Source organism: Rhinoraja longicauda, chromosome 39, assembly GCF_053455715.1.
Source record: "Rhinoraja longicauda isolate Sanriku21f chromosome 39, sRhiLon1.1, whole genome shotgun sequence".
Classification (NCBI taxonomy): domain Eukaryota; kingdom Metazoa; phylum Chordata; class Chondrichthyes; order Rajiformes; family Arhynchobatidae; genus Rhinoraja; species Rhinoraja longicauda.
Window position 1 is genome coordinate 1,276,439 of NC_135991.1, and position 27,156 is coordinate 1,303,594.

Sequence of the window (27,156 nt, forward strand, 5' to 3'; positions counted from 1 at the left end):
ATGGCTCTTTTACCTCTAGTCCCCTTATCAGATCAGGATCATTACACAACACTAAATCCAGAATTGCCTTCTCCCTGGTAGGCTCCAGTACAAGCTGTTCTAAGAATCCATCTCGAAGGCACTCTACAAACTCTCTTTCCTGGGGTCCATTTCCAACCTGATTTTCCCAGTCTACCTGCATGTTGAAATCTCCCATAACCACCGTAGCATTACATTTTTGACACGCCAATTTTATCTCCTGATTTAACTTGCACCCTAAGTCGAGGCTACTGTTTGGGGGCCTATAGATAACTCCCATTAGGGTCTTTTTACCCTTACAATTTCTCATTTCTATCCATACTGATTCAACATCTCCTGATTCTATGTCACCCCTTGCAAGGGAATGAATATCATTCCTTACCATCAGAGCAACCCCACCCCCTCTGCCCACCTGTCTGTCTTTTCTATACGTTGTGTACCCCTGAATATTCAGTTCCCAGCCCTGGTCCTCTTGTAGCCATGTCTCAGTGATCCCTACAACATCATACTTGCCCATGACTAACTGAGCCTCAAGCTCATCCACTTTATTTTTTATACTACGTGCATTTAAGTACAACACTTTAACTTCTGTATTTACCTCCCCTCTCACATCGTTCACAATTGGCCCTGCCCTTAATTTCTTTTCCGCTCTAGAACTTCTGTTCCCATTCTTCCGAGAGTCTTTTGCAATATCTCCTGTATTCCCTTTTACCTCATCTTCATATTCACAATTTGTTAACCCCTCCCCCCCACTACTTAGTTTAAAGCCACAGGTGTCACACTAGCAAACCTGCCTGCCAGAATGTTTGTCCCCCTGCTGTTAAGATGCAACCCGTCCCTTTTGTACAAGTCACCCCTAGCCCAGAAGAGATCCCAGTGGTCCAGAAATCTAAATCCCTGCTCTCTGCACCAGTCCCTCAGCCATAAATTCATACCCTCTATCTCTCTGTTCCTGGCCTCACCAGCACGAGGTACCGGTAGCAGTCCAGAGATAACTACCTTCGACGTCCTACTTCTCAGCGTTTTTCCCAACTCTCTAAACTCCCGCTGTAGCACCTCCTTCCTCTTCCGCCCGACGTCATTCGTGCCCACGTGCACAACGACTTCAGGTTGATCGCCTTCCCTCGCTAGGATTTTCTGAAGCCGGTCTGTGATGTGTTGAACCCTGGCACCAGGGAGGCAACAGACCATCCTCAAGTCCCTCCTGCTGCCACAGAATCTTCTATCCGTCCCTCGGACTATGGAGTCACCGACCACTACGGCTCTTCCAGACTTCGGTCTCCCCTGTCGTGTATCCTTGCCAACAGGTCCGCCACTCGGACTGGAAACGTCTTCTGCCCCGACAGTTCCCAAGAGGGTATACCTATTTGCAATAGGCACAGCCACTGGGGTCTCCTGTAGTCCACGTCCACTCCCCCCGGAAACAGTCTCCCACCTTCGCTCGACCTGGACCCTTGGCGTGACAGCCTCACAATAGGTCCTGTCGAGGAAACTCTCGCATTCCCGGATGGCCCTGAGGTCATCCAACTGCCTCTCCAACTCCACCACACGTCCCTTCAGGAGCTGCACCTGGACACAGTTCTTGCAGGTGTAGCTCCCAGAAGCTCCCGCGACGTCCCTGTCTGAGTGTGAGAGAGAGTGTGTGAGAGGGAGAGTGAGGGAGAGGGAGAGTGAGGGAGAGAGAGAGTGGGAGAGAGAGAGAGTGTGGGGGAGAGAGAGAGTGGGAGAGAGAGAGAGTCGGCGAGAGAAAGAGAGTCGGAGCGAGAGTGTGAGAGCACTCTGTAAAAGCCTGGCTTCACATGGGAGCGAGGCGTAGCTCGTGTTCGAGGAGGATGCAATATTGAAGGCGAGACGTGTGACCTGTGAGAGTTGGTACTTTTTGGTGTTTGCACGGACTATTTGTCTGCAGCCGACTTCCCACCTGATGAGCTGATCATTCTGTTTTAATCTCTCACCCTCCCTCTCCCGCCTCCATTCTCTTCTTCCAGATCCACCGTCGGGCACAACTAAGAAATCCCAGGGAGCAACGAGTGGAGACTCAAGTCAAGAATTGACCAGTGAACCAGCAGGGTCTGCAAGCTCAGGTATCAGTGGTGGGGACCATGAAGCACAGGAACAGGCCCATTGTCCCATAATATCCGTGCTGTTAAACATATCTCCCCTACCTGCACGTAATCCATATCCCTCCATTCATTGCATGTCCACTTGTCTAAACAAAAGACTCCTTGATAACCACTACCTCTGATACTCAATGCCCTGACTGATGAAGGCAAGCATACCATATGCCTTTTGATCATTCCCACTTTCAGGTTATTATGGACTTGGAACCCAAACCCCCTCTGCACATCAATGGTCTCAAGGGTCTCGCTATTTACTCCATAATCTCTCCTGCAATATGTCCTTCCAAAAGTGCAGCACCTCACACTTACTTGGATTAAATTCCATCTGCAGTTTCTCTGCCCATTTCTACATCTACATCCCACAAATCTACATCCCGCTGAATACTTTGACAACCTTCCTCACCATCCGCACCTTCACCAATTTTATCATCTCCACACAGTTACAAAAGACACAAAGTGCTGGACTAACTCAGCAGGTCAAGCAGCATCTCCGGAGAGCATGGACATTTCCCAGTGAAACTCCCACGTCAGATGTGGACTTGCATAACAACAGCAGCCCCCGTTTCAGTCTCCCAAAATTCCTGCCTAATAATGCTGTAATGGACCCTGTCCCAATTTAATACTTCCCCCAAGGTCCAGACAGACCTATTCATAACTCTCTTAAAACTATGGAGCTGTAATCTTTGTTGCCAAAATGCTCTCTCACTGAAACACCAGGAGAGGCTCATTTCCTGTCTCATAAAAGGGAAGGTTCTTCCCCTTGGTCCTTACATGGTTGCATGTTGGGAAGATAAACTGGACAGGATCTACATAGTGAATGATACAGAGTTCCCTGAAAGTGGAGTCACGTGTAGATAGGGTGGTAAAGAAGGCTTTAGGTTATGACGGGAATTGGTAGGGTGAATGCACAGCACCTTTTATCCAGAGTTGGGGAAGCAAGAACCACAGGAAATAAATTTAAGATAAGAGGGGAAAGATTTAATAGGAGCATGATGGGCAACCATTTCATGTCGTGTGGTGGATGTATGGAACAAACTGCCGGAGAAGATAGTTGAGGCAGATACAATAACAAAATGTAAAAGTCACTTGGACATGTGCGTGGATAACAACGTTTTACCGGAATATGGGCAACATGTGGACAAATGGGACTAACAGATAAGTCGGCATGAATGAGGTGGGCCGATGGACCTGTTTCTGTGCTCTATGGTCAATCCCTGAAATTCACCCTGACTCTAAAGGGGAGTGGGAAGGGGCACGTGGTGTGAAGAACGTTTTTGATGGAGAGTGGGTGACGGGATATCAGATGATGCTGATATCTCCACATTGGCACTCCTTGAATTGCTGTCCACATCTCGAAGTTTGATGCCATGTTGCGGTGTTGCCGCACTACCGTCTCTCTGTTCCTTCATTCCAGATCCCAAGATCTCCACAGGGGAACAGACCCAGGGATCATCAACTGGAGAATCTACCCAGGAATCTTCTTCCATTCCAGTGGGAGACACGTCCTCAGGTACCAAGCCCCCTCATACGTTGTCGCCTGTCCTTGCGGCCAGCTTTTGGAGAGGACAGTAGTTTGTTCTGCTGTGGACAACAATTCCCCTTGGATTTCGACCTCAAGACTATGCCTTCTTATCACCGTATCTACTTGTGTTGCCACTTTCATGTTTTTACGGATTTGGACCTCAAGAAGTACATCAATATTCTTCTTGCGATTAACTGTATAATTTCCCCTTATATTCAAGCCCCCAAAGTGCACCTTTTATATCACAAAAAATAAAGGTCCTAGCACACGTTCCTGAAGAACACCTACACGTCAGAGGTGGAGTTACCCAAAAACAGCTGCTCCCAGTTTACTCTCACTCGCTCCTGCCTAATAATGCTGTAATGTGCCTTACCCAAATTTACTACCTTCCCCCAAGGGCCCCCCATTGTTATTCATAACTCTCCAAAAAATTATGGAACATAGACAAAAAATGTTTGAGTAACAGCAGATTAGACAGCTTCTCTGGAGAAAAGAATAGGTGACGTATCAGGTCGAGACCCTTCTTCAAACTGAGAGTCAGGTGAGCGGGGAACTAGAGATATGAAAATATACAAAGAACAAGTGAATAAAAGGTATGGTAAAATGCAATCAAAGCCATCGACGTGTATCAAGCAACAATGGAGCCCACAATGGTCCCTTGTTGGCTGTGAAGAAGGTGATAATAAGTGGATACCAACAGTGAAACTAAGCAGCACGACAGTGAAACTAGTAAAGTGACGAGGGTGAGGGAGGGACAGACAGAGAGGGAACGCAAGTGTGACTTGAAGTTAGATAAATCAATATTCCTAGCACAGCGGGTGCAGTAGATGAGGTTGGAGGAGGTGCAAGTGAATCTCTGCGTCACCTGAAAGGGCTGTCGTGGTCGCTAGACAGTCGAGGGAAGAGTTATAGAGATAATTTATGTTCCCAAAATGGGAACTTTTTCCAAAATGCTCTGAAACATCTGGCGAGGTTTGTGCCCTGGATCAGTAAATGGCAGGGCCCTGGGAAATGCCGTAGAGCAGCAAGATTTGGGAGTTTGAAACATCGAAACATAGAAAATAGGTGCAGGAGGGGGCCATTCGGCCCTTTGAGCTAGCACCGTCATTCATTGTGATCATGGCTGATCATCCACAATCAGTAATCCGTGCCTGCCTTCTCCCCATATCCCTGGATTCCACAACCCTTAGAGCTCTATCTAACTCTCTCTTAAATCCATCCAGTGATTTGACCTCCACTGCCCTCTGTGGCAGGGAATTCCACAAGTTCACTGGGTGAAAAAGTTCCTTCCCACCTCAGTTTTAAATGGCCTCCCCTTTATGGCCCCTGGTCCTTGTTCATGATCATAGTTCCCTGAGGGTGACATTACAGATCGACAGGGAGGCAAAGGTGGCTTTTGGTACATTGGCCTTCATCAGTAAAGGTACTCAATACATAAGCTGGGATGTCGTGTTACCATTGTGAGGTAACGTGATGTCATTGGTTAGTTGGGATGTCATGTTGGTGAGGTCACGTGTGGAGTGTGTGATCAGTTTTGGTCATCCTATTATAGGAAAGATGTTCTTAAGCTGGAAAGATTGCAGAGATGATTTACGAGGATGTTGCAAGGAACAACGGCCTGAGCTATAAGGAGAGGTTGGACTGGCTAGGAATTTATTCCTTGGATGACAAGAGGCTGAGGGATGATCTCTTATGGGGTGTAAACGTCAGGGTAAATGCATAACATCTTTTATCTCGGGTCGGGGAAGCAAGACCCAGAGGACATTGCCCACACCCTGTCACTAGCCCTGCTCCCCCTGTGACCAAGCTCAGAAGTTCTAGGAGCAGAATTAGGCCATTCGGCCCATCAAGTCTATTCTACCATTCAATCTATCTATCCCTCTCGACCCCATTCTCCTGCCTTCTCCCCAAAACCCCTGGCACCCATAGTGATCACGAATCTACCAATCTCCAGCTAATAAATATCCAATGACATGGTCCCCACAGCGATTTGTGGCAATGAATTCCACAGATTCACCACCATCTGGCTAAAGAAATGCCTCCTCATCTGCTTTTGTTCGGAGGCTATGTCCTCTGGTCCCAGATTCCCCCACTTGTGGAATCATCCTTTGCATTCACTCAATCCAGTCCTTTCACTATTTGGCAAATTTCAATGAGGTCCCCTGTCATCCTTCTAAACTCCAGCGAGTGCAGGCCCAGTGCCGACAAACACTAATCATATGTTATCAAGGGGACGTGATGTGTTGCTTCTTTCCCCCACCTCCAATCAGGATCGAGTCCTCCCTTACCCCCTCTGCTGGGGGAACACCCCCCCCCCCAACCTCCCACCCCGGGACCCAGCTGTTCCCCTCACCACACCTCCCCTCCCCGGGTACGATGAGAAGAGGGGGAATAGAGAAGGAGGAGAGAGGCTGGTGGGCAAGGGGGGCGAGGTGGAGAGAGGGGGGGTGCAAGGGGGGAGAGAGGGTTGAGAAGGCATGTGGAAGGGCCATGAAGTCAGAGGGATAATAGTGGACAGATTGCTTTGAGTAATGGATGGAATGAAGGAGTGGAGAGAGAGGGGTTGCAGGAGAGGGATGGATAATCGTTGGGGTCACCAGAGACTGGTGTTGGCCACGCACTTTGGTCTCCTTCCATCCCACAGAGCTGCTGGATTATTTCCCCACTACACCCACTGTCTGTCCACACTTTATTACAGATCCAGCCTCCGTACCAACTGAGGAACCCCAGGAAACAACACCCGAACCCCGGGAGGATTTGTCCACTGTCCCAAAACAAGATACAAGCTCAGGTATCGATGGAGGGATCATTGGAGCAGTGGGGGAGAAGTTGCGGAGGGTAACTTGAGAAGAGAGGGTCTGGAGTGGAGGAGCAGAGAGTGTGGGGTGGGGGAGGAGGGGGACTGGAGTGGGGGGAGGAGAATACCCCAGGGAGAGTGGAGTTGGAGCATTGCGGAGAGGGTAGTTATTCAGAGTGAGGGGCGGAGGGGCGTGGAGGGAGGGGGGAAAAGGGCAAGTAGAAATGTGAGAAACGAGTAAGTGTAGAAGAATTAAACGGGCGGTAAGGAGGGAATGTGTGATTGGAGATCGGGCCTGTACTCGCTGGAGTTTAGAAAGATGAGGGGGAGATCACATCAAAACTTACCCTATAATGAGAGGCCTAGATAGAGTGGATGTGGAGAGGATGTTTCCAGTATTGAAAGAGTATAGGGCCAATGGGCACAGCCTCAGAATAAAGAGACATACCTTTAAATATGAGCTGAGGAGGATTTACCGAGCCAGAGGGTGGTGAATCTGTTGAATTCATTGCCACAGAAGGCTGTGGACATTGGTATCTCCAAGACGATGGTATTTTTAAAGTGGAGATTAACAGTTTTGATTACGAAGATGGACAAAGGTTTCGAGGAGAAGGAGAATAGGGTTGGCGGGGAACGATGTACAGTATCAGCCATGTATAAATGGCGGAGTGGTCGATGGGCCGAATTGCCTCATTCTGTTCCTCTGACATGAATTTATGAACATGAGATTGAGGATGAAGTGGAAAGTAAGTGGGGAGCTTGAGGAGAATGTATTTTGAAGACAGACTGACCCATAGTGGCAGGGGCTGAATGCTGGGGTCAGAGAGAGAGTCACAGTGAGAGAGAGAAAGTCAGAGAGAGAGTCAGAGAGATAGAGAGTCGGGGAGAGAGAGAGTCGGGAGAGAGAGAGAGAGTGAGGGAGAGAGGGAGAGTGAGTGAGGGAGAGAGAGAGTGAGGGAGAAAGAGAGAGAGAGTGAGCGAGAGTATGAGAGAGAGTGTGAGAGAGAGTGTGAGAGAGAGTGTGAGAGAGAGTGTGTGAGAGGGAGAGTGATGGAGAGGGAGAGTGAGGGAGAGAGAGAGTGAGGGAGAGGGAGAGTGAGGGAGAGAGAGAGTGTGGGGGAGAGAGAGAGTGGGAGAGAGAGAGAGTCGGCGAGAGAGAGAGAGTCGGAGCGAGAGTGTGAGAGCACTCTGTAAAAGCCTGGCTTCACAAGGGAGCGAGGCGTAGCTCGTGTTCGAGGAGGATGCAATATTGAAGGCGAGACGTGTGACCTGTGAGAGTTGGTACTTTTTGGTGTTTGCACGGACTATTTGTCTGCAGCCGACTTCCCACCTGATGAGCTGATCATTCTGTTTTAATCTCTCACCCTCCCTCTCCCGCCTCCATTCTCTTCTTCCAGATCCACCGTCGGGCACAACTAAGAAATCCCAGGGAGCAACGAGTGGAGACTCAAGTCAAGAATTGACCAGTGAACCAGCAGGGTCTGCAAGCTCAGGTATCAGTGGTGGGGAGCATGAAGCACAGGAACAGGCCCATTGTCCCACAATATCCGTGCCGTTAAACATATCTCCCCTGCCTGCACGTAATCCATATCCCTCCATTCATTGCATGTCCACTTGTCTAAACAAAAGCCTCCTTGATAACCACTATCTCTGATACTCAATGCACTGACTGATGAAGGCAAGCATACCATATGCCTTTTGATCATTCCCACTTTCAGGTTATTATGGACTTGGAACCCAAACCCACTCTGCACATCAATGGTCTCAAGGGTCTCGCTATTTACTCCATAATCTCTCCTGCAAAATGTCCTTCCAAAAGTGCAGCACCTCACACTTACTTGGATTAAATTCCATCTGCAGTTTCTCTGCCCATTTCTACATCTACATCCCACAAATCTACATCCCGCTGAATACTTTGACAACCTTCCTCACCATCCGCACCTTCACCAATTTTATCATCTCCACACAGTTACAAAAGACACAAAGTGCTGGACTAACTCAGCAGGTCAAGCAGCATCTCCGGAGAGCATGGACATTTCCCAGTGAAACTCCCACGTCAGATGTGGACTTGCATAACAACAGCAGCCCCCGTTTCAGTCTCCCAAAATTCCTGCCTAATAATGCTGTAATGGACCCTGTCCCAATTTAATACTTCCCCCAAGGTCCAGACAGACCTATTCATAACTCTCTTAAAACTATGGAGCTGTAATCTTTGTTGCCAAAATGCTCTCTCACTGAAACACCAGGAGAGGCTCATTTCCTGTCTCATAAAAGGGAAGGTTCTTCCCCTTGGTCCTTACATGGTTGCATGTTGGGAAGTCAAACTGGACAGGATCTACATAGTGAATGATACAGAGTTCCCTGAAAGTGGAGTCACGTGTAGATAGGGTGGTGAAGAAGGCTTTAGGTTATGACGGGAATTGGTCGGGTGAATGCACAGCACCTTTTATCCAGTGTTGGGGAAGCAAGAACCACAGGAAATAAATTTAAGATAAGAGGGGAAAGATTTAATAGGAGCATGATGGGCAACCATTTCATGTCGTGTGGTGGATGTATGGAACAAACTGCCGGAGAAGATAGTTGAGGCAGATACAATAACAAAATGTAAAAGTCACTTGGACATGTGCATGGATAATAACGTTTTACCGGAATATGGGCAACATGTGGACAAATGGGACTAACAGATAAGTCAGCATGAACGAGGTGGGCCGATGGACCTGTTTCTGTGCTCTATGGTCAATCCCTGAAATTCACCCTGACTCTAAAGGGGAGTGGGAGGGGGCACGTGGTGTGAAGAACGTTTTTGATGGAGAGTGGGTGACGGGATATCAGATGATGCTGATATCTCCACATTGGCACTCCTGGAATTGCTGTCCACATCTCGAAGTTTGATGCCATGTTGCGGTGTTGCCGCACTACCGTCTCTCTGTTCCTTCATTCCAGATCCCAAGATCTCCACAGGGGAACAGACCCAGGGATCATCAACTGGAGAATCTACCGAGGAATCGTCTTCCATTCCAGTGGGAGACACGTCCTCAGGTACCAAGCCCCTTCATACGTTGTCGCCTGTCCTTGCGGCCAGCTTTTGGAGTGGACAGTAGTTTGTTCTGCAGTGGACAACAATTCCCGTTGGATTTCGACCTCAAGTCTATGCCTTCTTATCACCGTATCTACTTGTGTTGCCACTTTCATGTTTTTACGGATTTGGACCTCAAGAAGTACATCAATATTCTTCTTGCGATTAACTGTATAATTTCCCCTTATATTCAAGCCCCCAAAGTGCACCTTTTATATCACAAAAAATAAATGTCCTAGCACACGTTCCTGAAGAACACCTACACGTCAGAGGTGGAGTTACCCAAAAACAGCTGCTCCCAGTTTATCTCACTCGCTCCTGCCTAATAATGCTGTAATGTGCCTTACCCAAATTTACTACCTTCCCCCAAGGGCCCCCCATTGTTATTCATAACTCTCCAAAAAATTATGGAACATAGACAAAAAATGTTTGAGTAACAGCAGATTAGACAGCTTCTCTGGAGAAAAGAATAGGTGACGTATCAGGTCGAGACCCTTCGTCAAACTGAGAGTCAGGTGAGCGGGGAGCTAGAGATATGAAAATATACAAAGAACAAGTGAATAAAAGGTATGGTAAAATGCAATCAAAGCCATCGACGTGTATCAAGCAACAATGGAGCCCACAATGGTCCCTTGTTGGCTGTGAAGAAGGTGATAATAAGTGGATACCAACAGTGAAACTAAGCAGCACGACAGTGAAACTAGTAAAGTGACGAGGGTGAGGGCGGGACAGACATAGAGGGAACGCAAGTGTGACTTGAAGTTAGATAAATCAATATTCCTAGCACAGCGGGTGCAGTAGATGAGGTTGGAGGAGGTGCAAGTGAATCTCTGCGTCACCTGAAAGGGCTGTCGTGGTCGCTAGACAGTCGAGGGAAGAGTTATAGAGATAATTTATGTTCCCAAAATGGGAACTTTTTCCAAAATGCTCTGAAATATCTGGCGAGGTTTGTGCCCTGGATCAATAAATGGCAGGGGCACTGTGAAATGCCGTAGAGCAGCAAGATTTGGGAGTTAGAAACATCGAAACAGAAAATAGGTGCAGGAGGGGGCCATTCGGCCCTTTGAGCTAGCACCGTCATTCATTGTGATCATGGCTGATCATCCACAATCAGTAATCCGTGCCTGCCTTCTCCCCATATCCCTGGATTCCACAACCCTTAGAGCTCTATCTAACTCTCTCTTAAATCCATCCAGTGATTTGACCTCCACTGCCCTCTGTGGCAGGGAATTCCACAAGTTCACTGGGTGAAAAAGTTCCTTCTCACCTCAGTTTTAAATGGCCTCCCCTTTATTCTAAGACTGTGGTCGCTGGTCCTTGTTCATGAGCACTGTTCCCTGAGGGTGACATTACAGATCGACAGGGTGGCAAAGGTGGCTTTTGGTACATTGGCCTTCATCAGTAAAGGTACTGAATACATAAGCTGGGATGTCGTGTTACCATTGTGAGGTAACGTGATGTCATTGGTAAGTTGGGATGTCATGTTGGTAAGGTCACGTGTGGAGTGTGTGATCAGTTTTGGTCATCCTATTATAGGAAATATGTTCTTAAGCTGGAAAGATTGCAGAGATGATTTACGAGGATGTTGCAAGGAACGACGGCCTGAGCTATAAGGAGAAGTTGGACTGGCTTGGAATTTATTCCTTGGAGGGCAAGAGGCTGAGTGATGATCTCATCTGGGGTATAAACGTCAGGGTGAATGCACAACAAGACCCAGAGGACATTGCCCCCACCCTGTCACTAGCCCCACTCCTCCCTGTGACCAAGATCAGAAGTTCTAGGAGCAGAATTAGGCCATTCGGCCCATCAAGTCTATTCTACCATTCAATCTATCTATCCCTCTCGACCCCATTCTCCTGCCTTCTCCTCAAAACCCCTGACACCCATACTTATCGCGAATCTATCAATCTCCAGCTAAAAAATATCCATTGACACGGTTCCCACAGCGATCTGTGGCAATGAAGTCCACAGATTCACCACCATCTGGCTAAAGAAATGCCTCCTCATCTGCTTTTGTTCGGAGGCTATGGCCTCTGGTCCCAGATTCCCCCACTTGTGGAATCATCTTCTGCATTCACTCAATCCAGTCCTTTCACTGTTTGGCAAGTTTCAATGAGGTCCCCTGTCATCCTTCTAAACTCCAGCGAGTGCAGGCCCAGTGCCGACAAACACTAATCATATGTTATCAAGGGGACGTGATGTGTTGCTTCTTTCCCCTACCTGCAATCAGGATCGAGTCCTACCTTATCCCCTCCGCTGGGGGAACCCCCCCCCCCCAACCTCCCACCCTGGGACCCAGCTGTCCCCCCCCCTGGAATAAGTCATCCCCTCACCACACCTCCCCTCCCCGGGTACGATGGGAAGAGGGGGAAAAGAGAAGGGAGCGAACGGGGAGAGAGGCTGGTGGGCAAGGGGGGGAAGGTGGAGAGACGGCTATGGGGGGGGGGGGGGGAGAGGGGTGAGAAGGCAAGGGGAAGGGCCATGAAGTCAGTGGGATAATGATGGACAGATTATATTGAGTAATGGATGGAATGATGGAGTGGAGGGAGAGGGGATGCAGGAGAGGGATGGATAATCGTTGTGGTCACCAGAGACTGGTGTTGGCCACGCACTTCGGTCACCTTCCATCCCACAGAGCTGCTGGATTATTTCCCCACTACACCCACTGTCTGTCCACACTTTATTACAGATCCAGCCTCCGTACCAACTGAGGAACCCCAGGAAACAACACCCGAACCCCGGGAGGATTTGTCCACTGTCCCAGAACCAGATACAAGCTCAGGTATCGATGGAGGGATCCATTGGAGCAGTGGGGGACAAGTTGGGGAGGGTAACATGAGAAGAGAGGGTCTGGAGTGGAGGAGCAGAGAGTGTGGGGTGGGGAGGAGGGGGACTGGAGTGGGGGGAGGAGAATGCCCCAGGGAGAGTGGAGTTGGAGCATTGCGGAGAGGGTAGAGATGGAGAGTGAGGGGCGGAGGGGCGTGGAGAGAGGAGGAGAAAGGGCAAGTAGAAATGTGTGAAACGAGTAAGTGTAGAAGAAATAAACGGCCGGTAAGGAGGGAATGGGTGATTGGAGATCGGGCCTGTACTCGCTGGAGTTTAGAAAGATGAGGGGGAGATCACATCAAAACGTGCCCTATAATGAGAGGCCTAGATAGAGTGGATGTGGAGAGGATGTTTCCAGTATTGAAAGAATATAGGGCCAATGGGCACAGCCTCAGAATAAAGAGACATACCTTTAGATAAGAGCTGAGGAGGATTTATCTAACCAGATGGTGGTGAAGCTGTTGAATTCATTGCCACAGAAGGCTGTGGACATTGGTATCTCCAAGACGATGGTATTTTTAAAGTGGAGATTAACAGTTTTTGATTACGAAGATGGACAAAGGTTTCGAGGAGAAAGAGAATATGGTTGACGGGGAACGATATACAGTATCAGCCATGAATAAATGGCGGAGTGGTCGATGGGCCGAATCATGGAGAGAGAGAGAGTCAGGGAGAGAGAGAGGGAGTCAGGGAGAGAGAGAGAGAGAGAGTCAGGGAGTGAGAGAGAGAGGGACAGAGAGAGAGAGTGTGAGAGAGTGTGAGAGAGAGTGTGAGAGAGTGAGTGAGAGGGAGAGTGAGGGACAGGGAGAGTGAAGGAGAGAGAGTGGGAGTGAGAGAGAGTGGGGGAGAGAGAGAGTCGGCGAGAGAGAGTCGGAGCGAGAGTGAGAGCACTCTGTAAAAGCCTGGCTTCACAAGGGAGCGAGGCGTAGCTCGTGTCGAGGAGGATGCAATGTTGAAGGCGAGACGTGTGACCTGTGAGAGTTGGTATTTTTTGGTGTTTGCACGGACTCTTTGTCTACAGCCGACCTCGCACCTGATGAGCTGATCGTTGTGTTTTAATCTCTCACCCTCCCTCTCCCGCCTCCATTCTCTTCTTCCAGATCCACCGTCTGGCACAACTCAGGAACCCCAGGGATCAACGAGTGGAGACTCAAGTCAAGGATTGACCAGTGACCCAGCAGGGTCTGCAAGCTCAGGTATTAGTGGTGGGGAGCATGAAGCACAGGAACAGGCCCATTGTCCCACAATATCCGTGCCGTTAAACATATCTGCCCTGCCTGCACGTAATCCATATCCCTCCATTCATTGCATGTCCACTTGTCTAAACAAAAGACTCCTTGATAACCACTACCTCTGATACTCAATGCTCTGACTGATGAAGGCAAGCATACCATATGCCTTTTGATCATTGCCACTTTCAGGTTGTTATGGACTTGGACCCCAAACCCCCTCTGCACATCAATAGTCTCAAGGGTCTCGCTATTTACTCCATAATCTCTCCTGAAATATGGCCTTCCAAAGTGCAACACCTCACACTTACTTGGATTAAATTCCATCTGCAGTTTCTCTGCCCATTTCTACATCTACATCTACATCCCACAAATCTACATCCCGCTGAATACTTTGACAACCTTCCTCACCATCCGCACCTTCACCAATTTTATCATCTCCACACAGTTACAAAAGACACAAAGTGCTGGACTAACTCAGCAGGTCAAGCAGCATCTCCGGAGAACATGGACATTTCCCAGCGAAACTCCCACGTCAGATTTGGACGCATAACAACAGCGGCCCCCATTTCAGTCTCCCTAGTTCCTGCCTAGTAATGCTGTAATGGACCCTGCACCAATTTAATACTTCCCCCAAGGTCCAGACAGACCTATTCACAACTCTTTTAAAACTATGGAGCTGTAATCTTTGTTGCCAAAATGCTCTCTCACTGAAACACCAGGAGAGGCTCATTTCCTGGCTCATAAAAGGGGAGGTTCTTCCCCTTGGTCGTTATATGGTCGCATTTTGGGAAGTGCAACTGGACAGGATCTACATAGTGAATGATACAGAGTTCCCTGAAAGTGGAGTCACGTGTAGATAGGGTGGTAAAGAAGGCTTTAGGTTATGACGGGAATAGGTAGGGTGAATGCACAGCACCTTTTATCCAGAGTTGGGGAAGAAAGAACCACAGGACATAAATTTAAGATAAGAGGGGAAAGATTTAATAGGAGCATGATGGGCAACCATTTCATGTCGTGTGGTGGATGTATGGAACAAACTGCCGGAGAAGATAGTTGAGGCAGATACAATAACAAAATGTTAAAGTCACTTGGACATGTGCATGGATAACAACGTTTTACCGGAATATGGGCAACATGTGGACAAATGGGACTAACAGATAAGACGGCATGAACGAGGTGGGCCGATGGACCTGTTTCTGTGCTCTATGGTCAATCCCTGAAATTCACCCTGACTCTAAAGGGGAGTGGGAGGGGGCACGTGGTGTGAAGAACGTTTTTGATGGAGAGTGGGTGACGGGATATCAGATGATGCTGATATCTCCACATTGGCACTCCTTGAATTGCTGTCCACATCTCGAAGTTTGATGCCATGTTGCGGTGTTGCCCCACTACCGTCTCTCTGTTCCTTCATTCCAGATCCCAAGATCTCCACAGGAGAACAGACCCAGGGATCATCAACTGGAGAATCTACCCAGGAACCGTCTTCCGTTCCAGTGGGAGACACGTCCTCAGGTACCAAGCCCCCTCATACGTTATCGCCTGTCCTTGCGGCCAGCTTTTGGAGAGGACAGTAGTTTGTTTTGCAGTGGACAACAATTCCTCTTGGTTTTGGACCTCAAGACTATGCCTTCTTATCACCGTATCTACTTGTGTTGCCACTTTCATGTTTGTACGGATTTGGACCTCAAGAAGTACATCAATATTCTTCTTGCGACTAACTGTATAATTTCCCCTTATATTGAAGCCCCCAAAGTGCACCTTTTATATCACAAACAATAAAGGTCCTAGCACACGTTCCTGCAGAACACCTACACGTCAGAGGTGGAGTTACCCAAAAACAGCTGCTCCCAGTTTACTCTCACTCGCTCCTGCCTATCAATGCTGTAATGTGCCTTACCCAAATTTACTACCTTCCCCCAAGGGCCAGACCCATTGTTATTCATAACTCTCCAAAAAATTATGGAACATAGACAAAAAATGTTTGAGTAACAGCAGATTAGACAGCTTCTCTGGAGAAAAGAATAGGTGACGTATCAGGTCGAGACCCTTCTTCAAACTGAGAGTCAGGTGAGCGGGGAACTAGAGATATGAAAATATACAAAGAACAAGTGAATAAAAGGTATGGTAAGATGCAATCAAAGCCATCGACGTGTATCAAGCAACAATGGAGCCCACAATGGTCCCTTGTTGGCTGTGGAGAAGGTGATAATAAGTGGATACCAACAGTGAAACTAAGCAGCACGACAGTGAAACTAGTAAAGTGACGAGGGTGAGGGAGGGACAGACAGAGAGGGAACGCAAGTGTGACTTGAAGTTAGACAAATCAATATTCCTAGAACAGCGGGTGCAGTAGATGAGGTTGGAGGATGTGCAAGTGAATCTCTGCGTCACCTGAAAGGGCTGTCGTGGTCGCTGGACAGTCGAGGGAAGAGTTATAGAGATAATTTATGTTAACAAAATGGGAACTTTTTCCAAAATGCTCTGAAACATCTGGCCAAGCTTGTGCCCTGGATCAGTGAATGGCAGGGCCCTGGGAAATGCCGTGGAGCAGCAAGATTTGGGAGTTAGAAACATAGAAACATAGAAGCAGTGGACAACAATTCCCCTTCGATTTGAACCTCAAGACTATGCCTTCTTATCACCGTATCTACTTGTGTTGCCACTTTCATGTTTTTACGGATTTGGACCTCAAGAAGTACATCAATATTCTTCTTGCGATTAACTGTATAATTTCCCCTTATATTCAAGCCCCCAAAGTGCACCTTTTATATCACAAAAAATAAAGGTCCTAGCACACGTTCCTGCAGAACACCTACACGTCAGAGGTGGAGTTACCCAAAAACAGCTGCTCCCAGTTTACTCTCACTCGCTCCTGCCTATCAATGCTGTAATGTGCCATACCCAAATTTACTACCTTCCCCCAAGGGCCAGACTCATTGTTATTCATAACTCTCCAAAAAATTATGGAACATAGACAAAAAATGTTTGAGTAACAGCAGATTAGACAGCTTCTCTGGAGAAAAGAATAGGTGACGTATCAGGTCGAGACCCTTCTTCCAACTGAGAGTCAGGTGAGCGGGGAACTAGAGATATGAAAATATACAAAGAACAAGTGAATCAAAGGTATGGTAAGATGCAATCAAAGCCATCGACGTGTATCAAGCAACAATAGAGCCCACAATGGCCCCTTGTTGGCTGTGGAAAAGGTGATAATAAGTGGATACCAACAGTGAAACTAAGCAGCACGACAGTGAAACTAGTAAAGTGACGAGGGTGAGGGAGGGACAGACACAGAGGGAACGCAAGTGTGACTTGAAGTTAGATAAAACAATATTCCTAGCACAGCGGGTGCAATAGATGAGGTTGGAGGAGGTGCAAGTGAATCTCTGCGTCACCTGAAAGGGCTGTCGTGGTCGCTCGACAGTCGAGGGAAGAGTTATAGAGATAATTTATGTTCCCAAAATGGGAACTTTTTCCAAAATGCTCTGAAACATCTGGCGAGGTTTGTGCCCTGGATCAGTAAATGGCAGGGCCCTGGGAAATGCCGTAGAGCAGCAAGATTTGGGAGTTAGAAATATCGAAACATAGAAAATAGGTGCAGGAGGGGGCCAATCGGCCCTTTGAGCTAGCACCGTCATTCATTGTGATCATGGCTGATCATCCACAATCAGTAATCCGTGCCTGCCTTCTCCCCATATCCCTGGATTCCACAACCCTTAGAGCTCTATCTAACTCTCTCTTAAATCCATCCAGTGATTTGACCTCCACTGCCCTCTGTGGCAGGGAATTCCACAAGTTCACTGGGTGAAAAAGTTCCTTCTCACCTCAGTTTTAAATGGCCTCCCCTTTATTCTAAGTCTGTGGCCCCTGGTCCTTGTTCATGAGCGCAGTTCCCTGAGGGTGACATTACAGATCGACAGGGAGGCAAAGGTGGCTTTTGGTACATTGGCCTTCATCAGTAAAGGTACTGAATACATAAGCTGGGATGTCGTGTTACCATTGTGAGGTAACGTGATGTCATTGGTAAGTTGGGATGTCATGTTGGTGAGGTCACGTGTGGAGTGTGTGATCAGTTTTGGTCATCCTATTATAGGAAAGATGTTCTTAAGCTGGAAAGATTGCAGAGATGATTTACGAGGATGTTGCAAGGAACAACGGCCTGAGCTATAAGGAGAAGTTGGACTGGCTAGGAATTTAATCCTTGGATGACAAGAGGCTGAGGGATGATCTCATATGGGGTGTAAACGTCAGGGTAAATGCATAACATCTTTTATCACGGGTCGGGGAAGCAAGACCCAGAGGACATTGCCCCCATCCTGGCACTCGCCCCACTCCCCCTGTGACCAAGCTCAGAAGTTCTAGGAGCAGAATTAGGCCATTCGGCCCATCAAGTCTATTCTACCATTCAATCTATCTATCCCTCTCGACCCCATTCTCCTGCCTTCTCCCCAAAACCCCTGGCACACATAGTGATCACGAATCTATCAATCTCCAGCTAAAAAATATCCAATGACGTGGTCGGCACAGCGATCTGTGGTAATGAAGTCCACAGATTCACCACCATCTGGTTAAAGAAATGCCTCCTCATCTGCTTTTGTTCGGAGGCTATGGCCTCTGGTCCCAGATTCCCCCACTTGTGGAATCATCCTCTGCATTCACTCAATCCAGTCCTTTCACTATTTGGCAAATTTCAATGAGGTCCCCTGTAATCCTTCTAAACTCCAGCGAGTGCAGGCCCAGTGCCGACAAACACTAATCATATGTTATCAAGGGGACGTGATCTGTTGCTTCTCTCCCCCACCTCCAACCATGATCGAGTCCTACCTTACCTCCTCTGCTGGGGGAACACCCCCCCACCCAACCTCCCACCCCGGGACCCAGCTGTTCCCCTCACCACACCTCCCCTCCCCGGGTACGATGAGAAGAGGGGGAATAGAGAAGGAGGAGAGAGGCTGGTGGGCAAGGGGGGCGAGGTGGAGAGAGGGTGGAGCAAGGGGGGAGAGAGGTGTGAGAATGCATGGGGAAGGGCCATGAAGTCAGAGGGATAATAATGGACAGATTGCTTTGAGGAATGGATGGAATGAAGGAGTGGAGGGAGAGGGGTTGGAGGAGAGGGATGGATAATCATTGGGGTCACCAGAGACTGGTGTTGGCCACGCACATTGGTCTCCTTCCATCCCACAGAGCTGCTGGATTATTTACCCACTGTACCCACTGTCTGTCCACACTTTATTACAGATCCAGCCTCCGTACCTACTGAGGAACCCCAGGAAACAACACCCGAACCCCGGGAGGATTTGTCCACTGTCCCAGAACCATATACAAGCTCAGGTATCGATGGAGGGATCATTGGGACAGTGGGGGACAAGTTGGGGAGGGTAACTTGAGAAGAGAGGGTCTGGAGTGGAGGAGCAGAGAGTGTGGGGTGGGGGAGGAGGGGGACTGGAGTGGGGGGAGGAGAATATCCCAGGGAGAGTGGAGTTGGAGCATTGCGGAGAGGGTAGTTATTCAGAGTGAAGGGCGGAGGGGCGTGGAGGGAGGGGGAAAAAGGGCAAGTAGAAATGTGTGAAACGAGTAAGTGTAGAAGAATTAAACGGGCGGTAAGGAGGGAATGTGTGATTGGAGATCGGGCCTGTACTCGCTGGAGTTTAGAAAGATGAGGGGGAGATCACATCAAAACTTACCCTATAATGAGAGGCCTAGATAGAGTGGATGTGGAGAGGATGTTTCCAGTATTGAAAGAGTATAGGGCCAATGGGCACAGCCTCAGAATAAAGAGACATACCTTTAGATCCGAGCTAAGGAGGATTTACCGAGCCAGAGGGTGGTGAATCTGTTGAATTCATTGCCACAGAAGGCTGTGGACATTGGTATCTCCAAGACGATGGTATTTTTAAAGTGGAGATTAACAGTTTTTGATTACGAAGATGGACAAAGGTTTCGAGGAGAAGGAGAATAGGGTTGACGGGGAACGATATACAGTATCAGCCATGACTAAATGGCGGAGTGGTCGATGGGCCGAATTGCCTCATTCTGTCCCTCTGACATGAATTTATGAACATGAGATTGAGGATGAAGTGGAAAGTAAGTGGGGAGCTTGAGGAGAATGTATTTTGAAGACAGACTGACCAATAGGGGCAGGGGCTGAATGCTGGAGTCAGAGAGAGAATCACAGTGAGAGACAGAAAGTCACAGAGAGAGAGTCAGAGAGAGAGAGTCGGAGAGAGAGAGAGAGAGTGAGGGAGAGAGAGAGAGCGAGGGAGGGAGAGAGAGTGAGGCAGCGAGAGAGAGAGGGAGAGAGAGAGAGATATTGAGGGAGAGAGAGAGTGAGGGAGAGAGAGAGAGAGAGAGTGTGAGAGAGAGTATGATAGAGAGTGTGAGAGAGAGTGTGAGAGAGAGTGTGTGAGAGGGAGAGTGAGGGAGAGGGAGAGTGGGAGAGAGATAGTGTGGGGGAGAGAGAGAGTCGGTGAGAGAGAGTCGGAGCGAGAGTGAGAGCACTCTGTAAAAGCCTGGCTTCACAAGGGAGCGAGGCGTAGCTCGTGTTCGAGGAGGATGCAGTGTTGAAGGCGAGACGTGTGACCTGTGAGAGTTGGTATTTTTTGGGGTTTGCACGGACTCTTTGTCTACAGCCGACTTCCCACCTGATGAGCTGATCATTCTGTTTTAATCTCTCACCCTCCCTCTCCCGCCTCCATTCTCTTCTTCCAGATCCACTGTCGGGCACAACTCAGGAACCCCAGGGAGCAACGCGTGGAGACTCAAGTCAAGGATTGACCAGTGACCCAGCAGGGTCTGCAAGCTCAGGTATCAGTGGTGGGGACCATGAAGCACAGGACCAGGCACATTGTCCCACAATATCCGTGCCGTTAAACATATCTCCCCTGCCTGCTCGTAATCCATATCCTTCCATTCATTGCATGTCCACTTGTCTAAACAAAAGACTCCTTGATAACCACTACCTCTGATACTCAATACCCTGACCGATGAAGGCAAGCATACCATATGCCTTTTGATCATTGCCACTTTCAGGTTGTTATGGACTTGGACCCCAAACCCCCTCTACACATCAATGGTCTCGAGGGTCTCGCTATTAACTCCATAATCTCTCCTGCAATATGTCCTTCCAAAGTGCAACACCTCACACTTACTTGGATTAAATTCCATCTGCCCATTTCTACATCTACATCTACATCCCACAAATCTACATCCCGCTGAATACTTTGACAACCATCCTCACCATCCGCTCCTTCACCAATTTTATCATCTCCACACAGTTACAAAAGACACAAAGTGCTGGACTAACTCAGCGGGTCAAGCAGCATCTCCGGAGAACATGGACATTTCCCAGTGAAACTCCCACGTCAGATTTGGGCTTGCATAATAACAGCGGCCCCCATTTCAATCTCCCTAGTTCTTGCCTAATAATGCTGTAATGGACCCTGTACCAATTTAATACTTCCCCCAAGGTCCAGACAGACCTATTCACAACTCTTTTAAAACTATGGAGCTGTAATCTTTGTTGCCAAAATGCGCTCTCACTGAAACACCAGGAGAGGCTCATTTCCTGTCTCATAAAAGGGAAGGTTCTTCCCCTTGGTCGTTACATGGTCCCAGTTTGGGAAGTCAAACTGGCCAGGACCGACAGAGTGAATGATAGAGTTCCCTGAAAGTGGAGTCACGAGTAGATAGGGTGGTAAAGAAGGCTTTAGGTTATGACGGGAATTGGTAGGGTGAATGCACAGCACCTTTTATCCAGGGTTGGGGAAGCAAGAACCACAGGACATAAATTTAAGATAAGAGGGGAAAGATTTAATAGGAGCATGATGGGCAACCATTTCATGTCGTGTGGTGGATGTATGGAACAAACTGACGGAGAAGATAGTTGAGGCAGATACAATAACAAAATGTAAAAGTCACTTGGACATGTGCATGGATAATAACGTTTTACCGGAATATGGGCAACATGTGGACAAATGGGACTAACAGATAAGTCGGCATGAACGAGGTGGGCCGATGGACCTGTATCTGTGCTCTATGGTCAATCCCTGAAATTCACCCTGACTCTAAAGGGGAGTGGGAGGGGGCACGTGGAGTGAAGAACGTTTTTGATGGAGAGTGGGTGACGGGATATCAGATGATGCTGATATCTCCACATTGGCACTCCTTGAATTGCTGTACACATCTCGAAGTTTGATGCCATGTTGCGGTGTTGCCGCACTACCGTCTCTCTGTTCCTTCATTCCAGATCCCAAGATCTCCACAGGGGAACAGACCCAGGGATCATCAACTGGAAAATATACCCAGGAACCGTCTTCCTTTCCAGTGGGAGACACGTCCTCAGGTACCAAGCCCCCTCATACATTATCGCCTATCGTTGCAGCCAGCTTTTGGAGAGGACAGTAGTTTGTTCTGCAGTGGACAACAATTCCCCTTGGGTTGAGGTTCGTTGAGGGAACCACTCCAGAAATACTGCCTCACCCGCTAAGTTACTCCAACACTTTGTGCCTTTTTTTGTGAACCAGCATCTGCAGTTCTTTATGTCTCCACATGGGGTTTAATTTAGATGTACAGTGTGGAATCAAGCCCTTTGGATCTCCGAGCCCACAGTAACCACTAGCACTATCCAACACACTAGGGACAATTTACAATGTTTGCTGAAGCCAAATTAACCAACAAACCTATAAGTATTTGGAAAGTGGGAGGAAACCGGAGCGGCTGGGGAAAGCACACTGGCTCACAGGGAGAACTTACCAACTCCGTGCAGACAGCACTTGCAGTCAGGATGGAAGCCAGGGCTCTGGTGCTGTAAGGCAGCAATAACCGGGGTGGGAAAGGTCCTTGATTATGTTGGCTGTTTTCCCGAGGCAGTGTGAAGTGCAGATGGAGCCAATGGTGGGGAATCAGGTCTGTGTAACAGACTTGGCAACATCCACAACTCTGCAATTTCTTGCTGTCTTGGACAGGGCTGCACCCAAACCAAGCTGTGATGCAACAATGTTGTGAGATGGTGTGTAGTTTGATTACAGAAGACATTTGTAAGGCGCTGTGATGACTCGGGGACAAGAGGGGTCGGTGTTTAGGCCTCAGCTAGTCATTATGAGTAAAATAACTTGGCTGAGACGAATAATTGTCAGTGTTCCCTGAGGACAGAGATAAATCCAGATATTCCCCCACTGACCCACAGTGTCCCTCACTGTCCATAGACAGTGTTCCCTGGGGACTGAGATACACCCGGATATCTCCCACTAACACCAGTGTCCCTCACTGTCCATAGTCAGTGTTCCCTGGGGACTGAGATACACCCAGATATCTCCCACTAACACCAGTGTTCCTCACTGTCCACAGTCAGTGTTCCCTGGGGACTCAGATACACCCGGATATCTCCCACTAACACCAGTGTCCCTCACTGTCCACAGTCAGTGTTCCCTGGGTGGGGGAGTGAAAGGAGAATTGGAATGTCCCAGAGAGGGGGAAAGAGTGGCCTGAAGAGAGGGTGTGTAGATGGAGGTGGACTAGGAGAGTGGGGGATTTTGGACGTGCACAGTTCTACTGCCGGACACCCCAGCCCACCGTTCAGTGACAGGATTCATTGAAGGAAACGGTGTTCCCCTTGGTCAGTTCCCAAACTTCATCGTGACTCGACCTGAGGAGAGTGAGGTGGTTGGTGGAGATTTGGATGGGAAAGGCAGTGAAAGAGGATAGATGATGTTTTCTCCACACACCTGCTCCTCAAAGACAACATCAAAGCAAATGCGTAGGCCTACAATATAGCAAAGATTAGTGGGAAGCTAGAGTTTGGAAAGCTTTTAGGAACCGACATTTAAGAAGGGATCGAGGCAATAGAAAGGAAATTTTAGTCTGACTTCAGTGATCTCTAAGATTTTAGAGTCCATTATTATTAAGGATAAGCTTTCAGGGTACTTGGCCGCATGTCATAAAATAGACCAAAATCAACATCGTTTTATTCAGGGGTGATCTTGCCCGAAAAATCTGTTGGAATTCTTTGAGGCATCAACAAACAGGACAGATAAAGGCGAGTCAGAGGATGTTGTTAACTTGCATTTTCAGAAGGCCTCTGATAAGGTGCTGCAAGTGAGGCTGCTCAACTAGATAAGAGCCTGTGGTATTAGAGGCAAGGTACTAACATGGAATAACGGTGGGCAGACTGTCAGAAGGCAAAGAGTGTGAATAAAGGATGCGTTTTCTGGTTGGCTGCCGGTGACGAGTGGTGTTCCACAGGGGGCAGTGTTGAGTCAACTACTTTCCATGTTACACGTTAAAGATCGGTGTGATGGAATTGATGCATTGTGGCCAAGTTTGTGGATAATATGAAGATAGGTGTAGGGGCAGATAGTATTGAGGATGCAGGGACTTTGCAGAAGGACTTGGGCAAGTTGGCAGATTGGGCAAAGAAGTGGCAGATGGAATACAGCAAATTGTACGGTCATGCACTTTGGTAGAAGGAATAAACATTTAGACTATTTTCTGAATTGTGGGAGGATCAATAATGAAATAATGAATAATGAAAGGCCCAGACAGCGTGGATGCGGAGAAGATGTTTCCGGTGGAGGGAGAGTCAAGGAGCAGAGTGAACATCCTGAGAACACAAGAATGTATCTCTAAGATGGATTGAGGAAGAATTTCTTTAGCCAGAGGATGGTGAATCTGTAGAATTCATTGCCACAGATGGTGGTGGAGGCTGTCATTGGGTATTTTTACAGCAGAGATTGATAGGCTCGATTAATAAAGATATTAAAGGTTCCAGGGAGAATGCAGGGGGGTGGCGATGAGAGGGGAGATGCCATGATGGTGGATCAAGCCCAATGAGCCAAATGGCCTCATTCTGCTCCAATGTCTTATGGTCATCTGTTTGTTTGGGGTTGGACGTTCCTCCTTTAGACATTGGTGATGTTTCTGGTCCTGGAGACATCTCCCGTCTCTCCAGCCTTTTCCCATTTCCCCGCGCTCCACAATTCTCTACCTGATCCGGAGTTGGACACCACCCGGGAACCCAAGGGAGCCACGACTGGAGACCCTGGTGCCGGTTAGACCAACGCCCCAGCAGGGTCTGTAGGTTCAGGAATCAGCGCTGGGATTACTGATGGGAACGCCGCTCCCTGTGGTCAGTCCTGAAGCTGGTCCCCACACGGACTGTGGGAGAGTGAGCGGTTAAGGAGGGAGAGTCGCTGGAGGAGACGGTGTTGTTTGGGTCAGCGAGCGGTCGAGGTTTCTCTGGAGCTTGAAGTCCTCCATTCCCCAATTTCCTATCACATGCAGGCGATGTATTTTGGTGATTCCACTCTCACTCTCCCGTCTCTTCACTTGTTCCAGGGCCCCAGAGTGCCAGAGGTGAGGAACACAAAGAGTCAACAACCGGAGAGCCCAGCGCGACACCGTCCGCTGCCCCAGAGGGAGAGACGTGTTCAGGTATCAGGTCTTGTGTGTGGTGTGGTCGTCAGTCAGAGTCAGTGCCCAGTGTCTTCCCGTGTGGTCGTCAGTCAGAGTCAGTGCCCAGTGTCAACCCGTGTGGTCATCAGTCAGTGCCCAGTGCCACCCCGTGTGGTCGTCAGTCAGTGCCCAGTGTCACCCCCTATGGTCGTCAGTCAGTGCCCAGTGTCACCCCGTGTGGTTGTCAGTCAGAGTTAGTGCCCAGTGTCTCCCCGTGTGGTCGTCAGTCAGTGCCCAGTGTCACCCCGTGTGGTCGTCAGTCAGTGCCCAGTGTCACCCGGTGTGGTCGTCAGAGAGTGCCCAGTGTTACCCCGTGTGGTCGTCAGTCAGAGTCAGTGCCCAGTGTCACCCCGTGTGGTCGTCAGTCAGCGCCGAGTGTCACCCCGTGTGGTCGTCAGTCAGTGCCCAGTGCCACCCCGTGTGGTCGTCAGTCAGTGCCCAGTGTCACCCTGTGTGGTCGTCAGTCAGTGCCCAGTGTCACCCCGTGTGGTCGTCAGTCAGTGCCCAGTGCCACCCCGTGTGGTCGTCGGTCAGTGCCCAGTGCCACCCCGTGTGGTCGTCAGTCAGAGTCGGTGCCCAGTGTCACCCCGTGTGGTCGTCAGTCAGTGCCCAGTGCCACCCCGTGTGGTCGTCGGTCAGTGCCCAGTGCCACCCCGTGTGGTCGTCAGTCAGAGTCGGTGCCCAGTCAGTACCGTGGGCCGTGTCTGCTCCGACTGAGAACCGCTGCCCTTGGGTTGGTCCGGGTTCCTGCCCTTGTCTCCACCACCACTACCATCGCTCTGCCACAGACTGGGTCCCGTGGGCCGTGTTTGCTCACACAGCCGAGTGACGCTCTCTCCCACTTCCAGCCCCCTGGCTGCTGACGGAGGAGGAGTGCGAGAGGTTGATCAGCGAGGCACAAGTGCTGTTCGTGGGGGACCAGGACCTGGGATCGCCCGAGGACAGGGAAGCCCATCTCCAGCAGGTGAGAGTTGACCCGTCGTTACCCCCAGGCTCACGGTGACCCTCATCCTCCCCCCTCACGGAGCAGTGACCGCCCGTCTCTCCGGTCCACAGTCACTCTCCGCATCCACAGTCAGTCTGCCCCGTCCACAGTCACTGTCCACGTCCTCAGTCAGTCTCCCCATCCACGGCCAGTCTCTGCCCCGTCCCAGTCAATCTCTGCCCCGTCCCCAGTCAGTCTCTACCCCGTCCCCAGTCAGTCTCTGCCCCGTCCCCAGTCAATCTCTGCCCCGTCCCCAGTCAGACTCTACCCCGTCCCCAGTCAGTCTCTACCCCGTCCCCACTCAGTCTCTACCCCGTCCCCACTCAGTCTCTACCCCGTCCCCAGTCAGTCTCCGCCCCGTCCACAGTCAGTCTGCCCCGTCCCCAGTCAGTCTCTACCCCGCCCCCACTCAGTCTCTACCCCGTCCCCACTCATTCTCTACCCCGTCCCCACTCAGTCTCTAACCCGTCCCCAGTCAGTCTCTACCCCGTCCCCAGTCAATCTCTGCCCCGTCCCCAGTCAGTCTCTACCCCGTCCCCAGTCAGTCTCTACCCCGTCCCCACTCAGTCTCTACCCCGTCCCCACTCAGTCTCTACCCCGTCCCCAGTCAGTCTCTGCCCCGTCCCCAGTCAGACTGCCCCGTCCCCAGTCAGTCTCTGCCCCGTCCCCAGTCAGTCTCTGCCCCGTCCCCAGTCAGTCTACCCCGTCCCCAGTCAGTCTGCCCCGTCCACAGTCCGTCTCTACCCCGTCCACAGTCCGTCTACCCCGTCCCCAGTCAGTCTCTACCCCGTCCCGTCAGTCTCTACCCCGTCCCCAGTCAGTCTCTGCCCCGTCCCCAGTCAGTCTACCCCGTCCCCAGTCAGTTTGCCCCGTCACCAGTCAGTCTACCCCGTCCCCAGTCAGTCTCTACACCGTCCCCAGTCAGTCTCTGCCCCGTCCCGTCAGTCTACCCCGTCCCCAGTCAGTCTACCCCGTCCCCAGTCAGTCTGCCCCGTCCCCAGTCAGTCTACCCCGTCCCCAGTCAGTCTCTACACCGTCCCCAGTCAGTCTCTGCCCCGTCCCCAGTCAGTCTACCCCGTCCCCAGTCAGTCTACCCCGTCCCCAGTCAGTCTACCCCGTCCCCAGTCAGTCT

The 27,156-nt window shown here is 49.6% G+C and overlaps 1 protein-coding gene across 1 annotated transcript in view; it reads left to right on the forward strand.

The window, feature by feature from the left end:
* LOC144611082 (uncharacterized) overlaps positions 1-27,156 on the forward strand; it is a 43,524-nt gene that overhangs the window by 8,149 nt on the left and 8,219 nt on the right. Inside the window, exons 4-15 of the mRNA XM_078430163.1 lie at positions 2,007-2,102; positions 3,553-3,648; positions 6,359-6,451; positions 7,855-7,950; positions 9,401-9,496; positions 12,223-12,315; positions 15,008-15,103; positions 18,830-18,922; positions 20,300-20,395; positions 21,837-21,932; positions 24,923-25,018; positions 25,888-26,003. Coding sequence (XP_078286289.1) covers positions 2,007-2,102; positions 3,553-3,648; positions 6,359-6,451; positions 7,855-7,950; positions 9,401-9,496; positions 12,223-12,315; positions 15,008-15,103; positions 18,830-18,922; positions 20,300-20,395; positions 21,837-21,932; positions 24,923-25,018; positions 25,888-26,003 — 1,163 coding nt within the window. The remainder of the gene's footprint in view (positions 1-2,006; positions 2,103-3,552; positions 3,649-6,358; positions 6,452-7,854; positions 7,951-9,400; positions 9,497-12,222; positions 12,316-15,007; positions 15,104-18,829; positions 18,923-20,299; positions 20,396-21,836; positions 21,933-24,922; positions 25,019-25,887; positions 26,004-27,156) is intronic.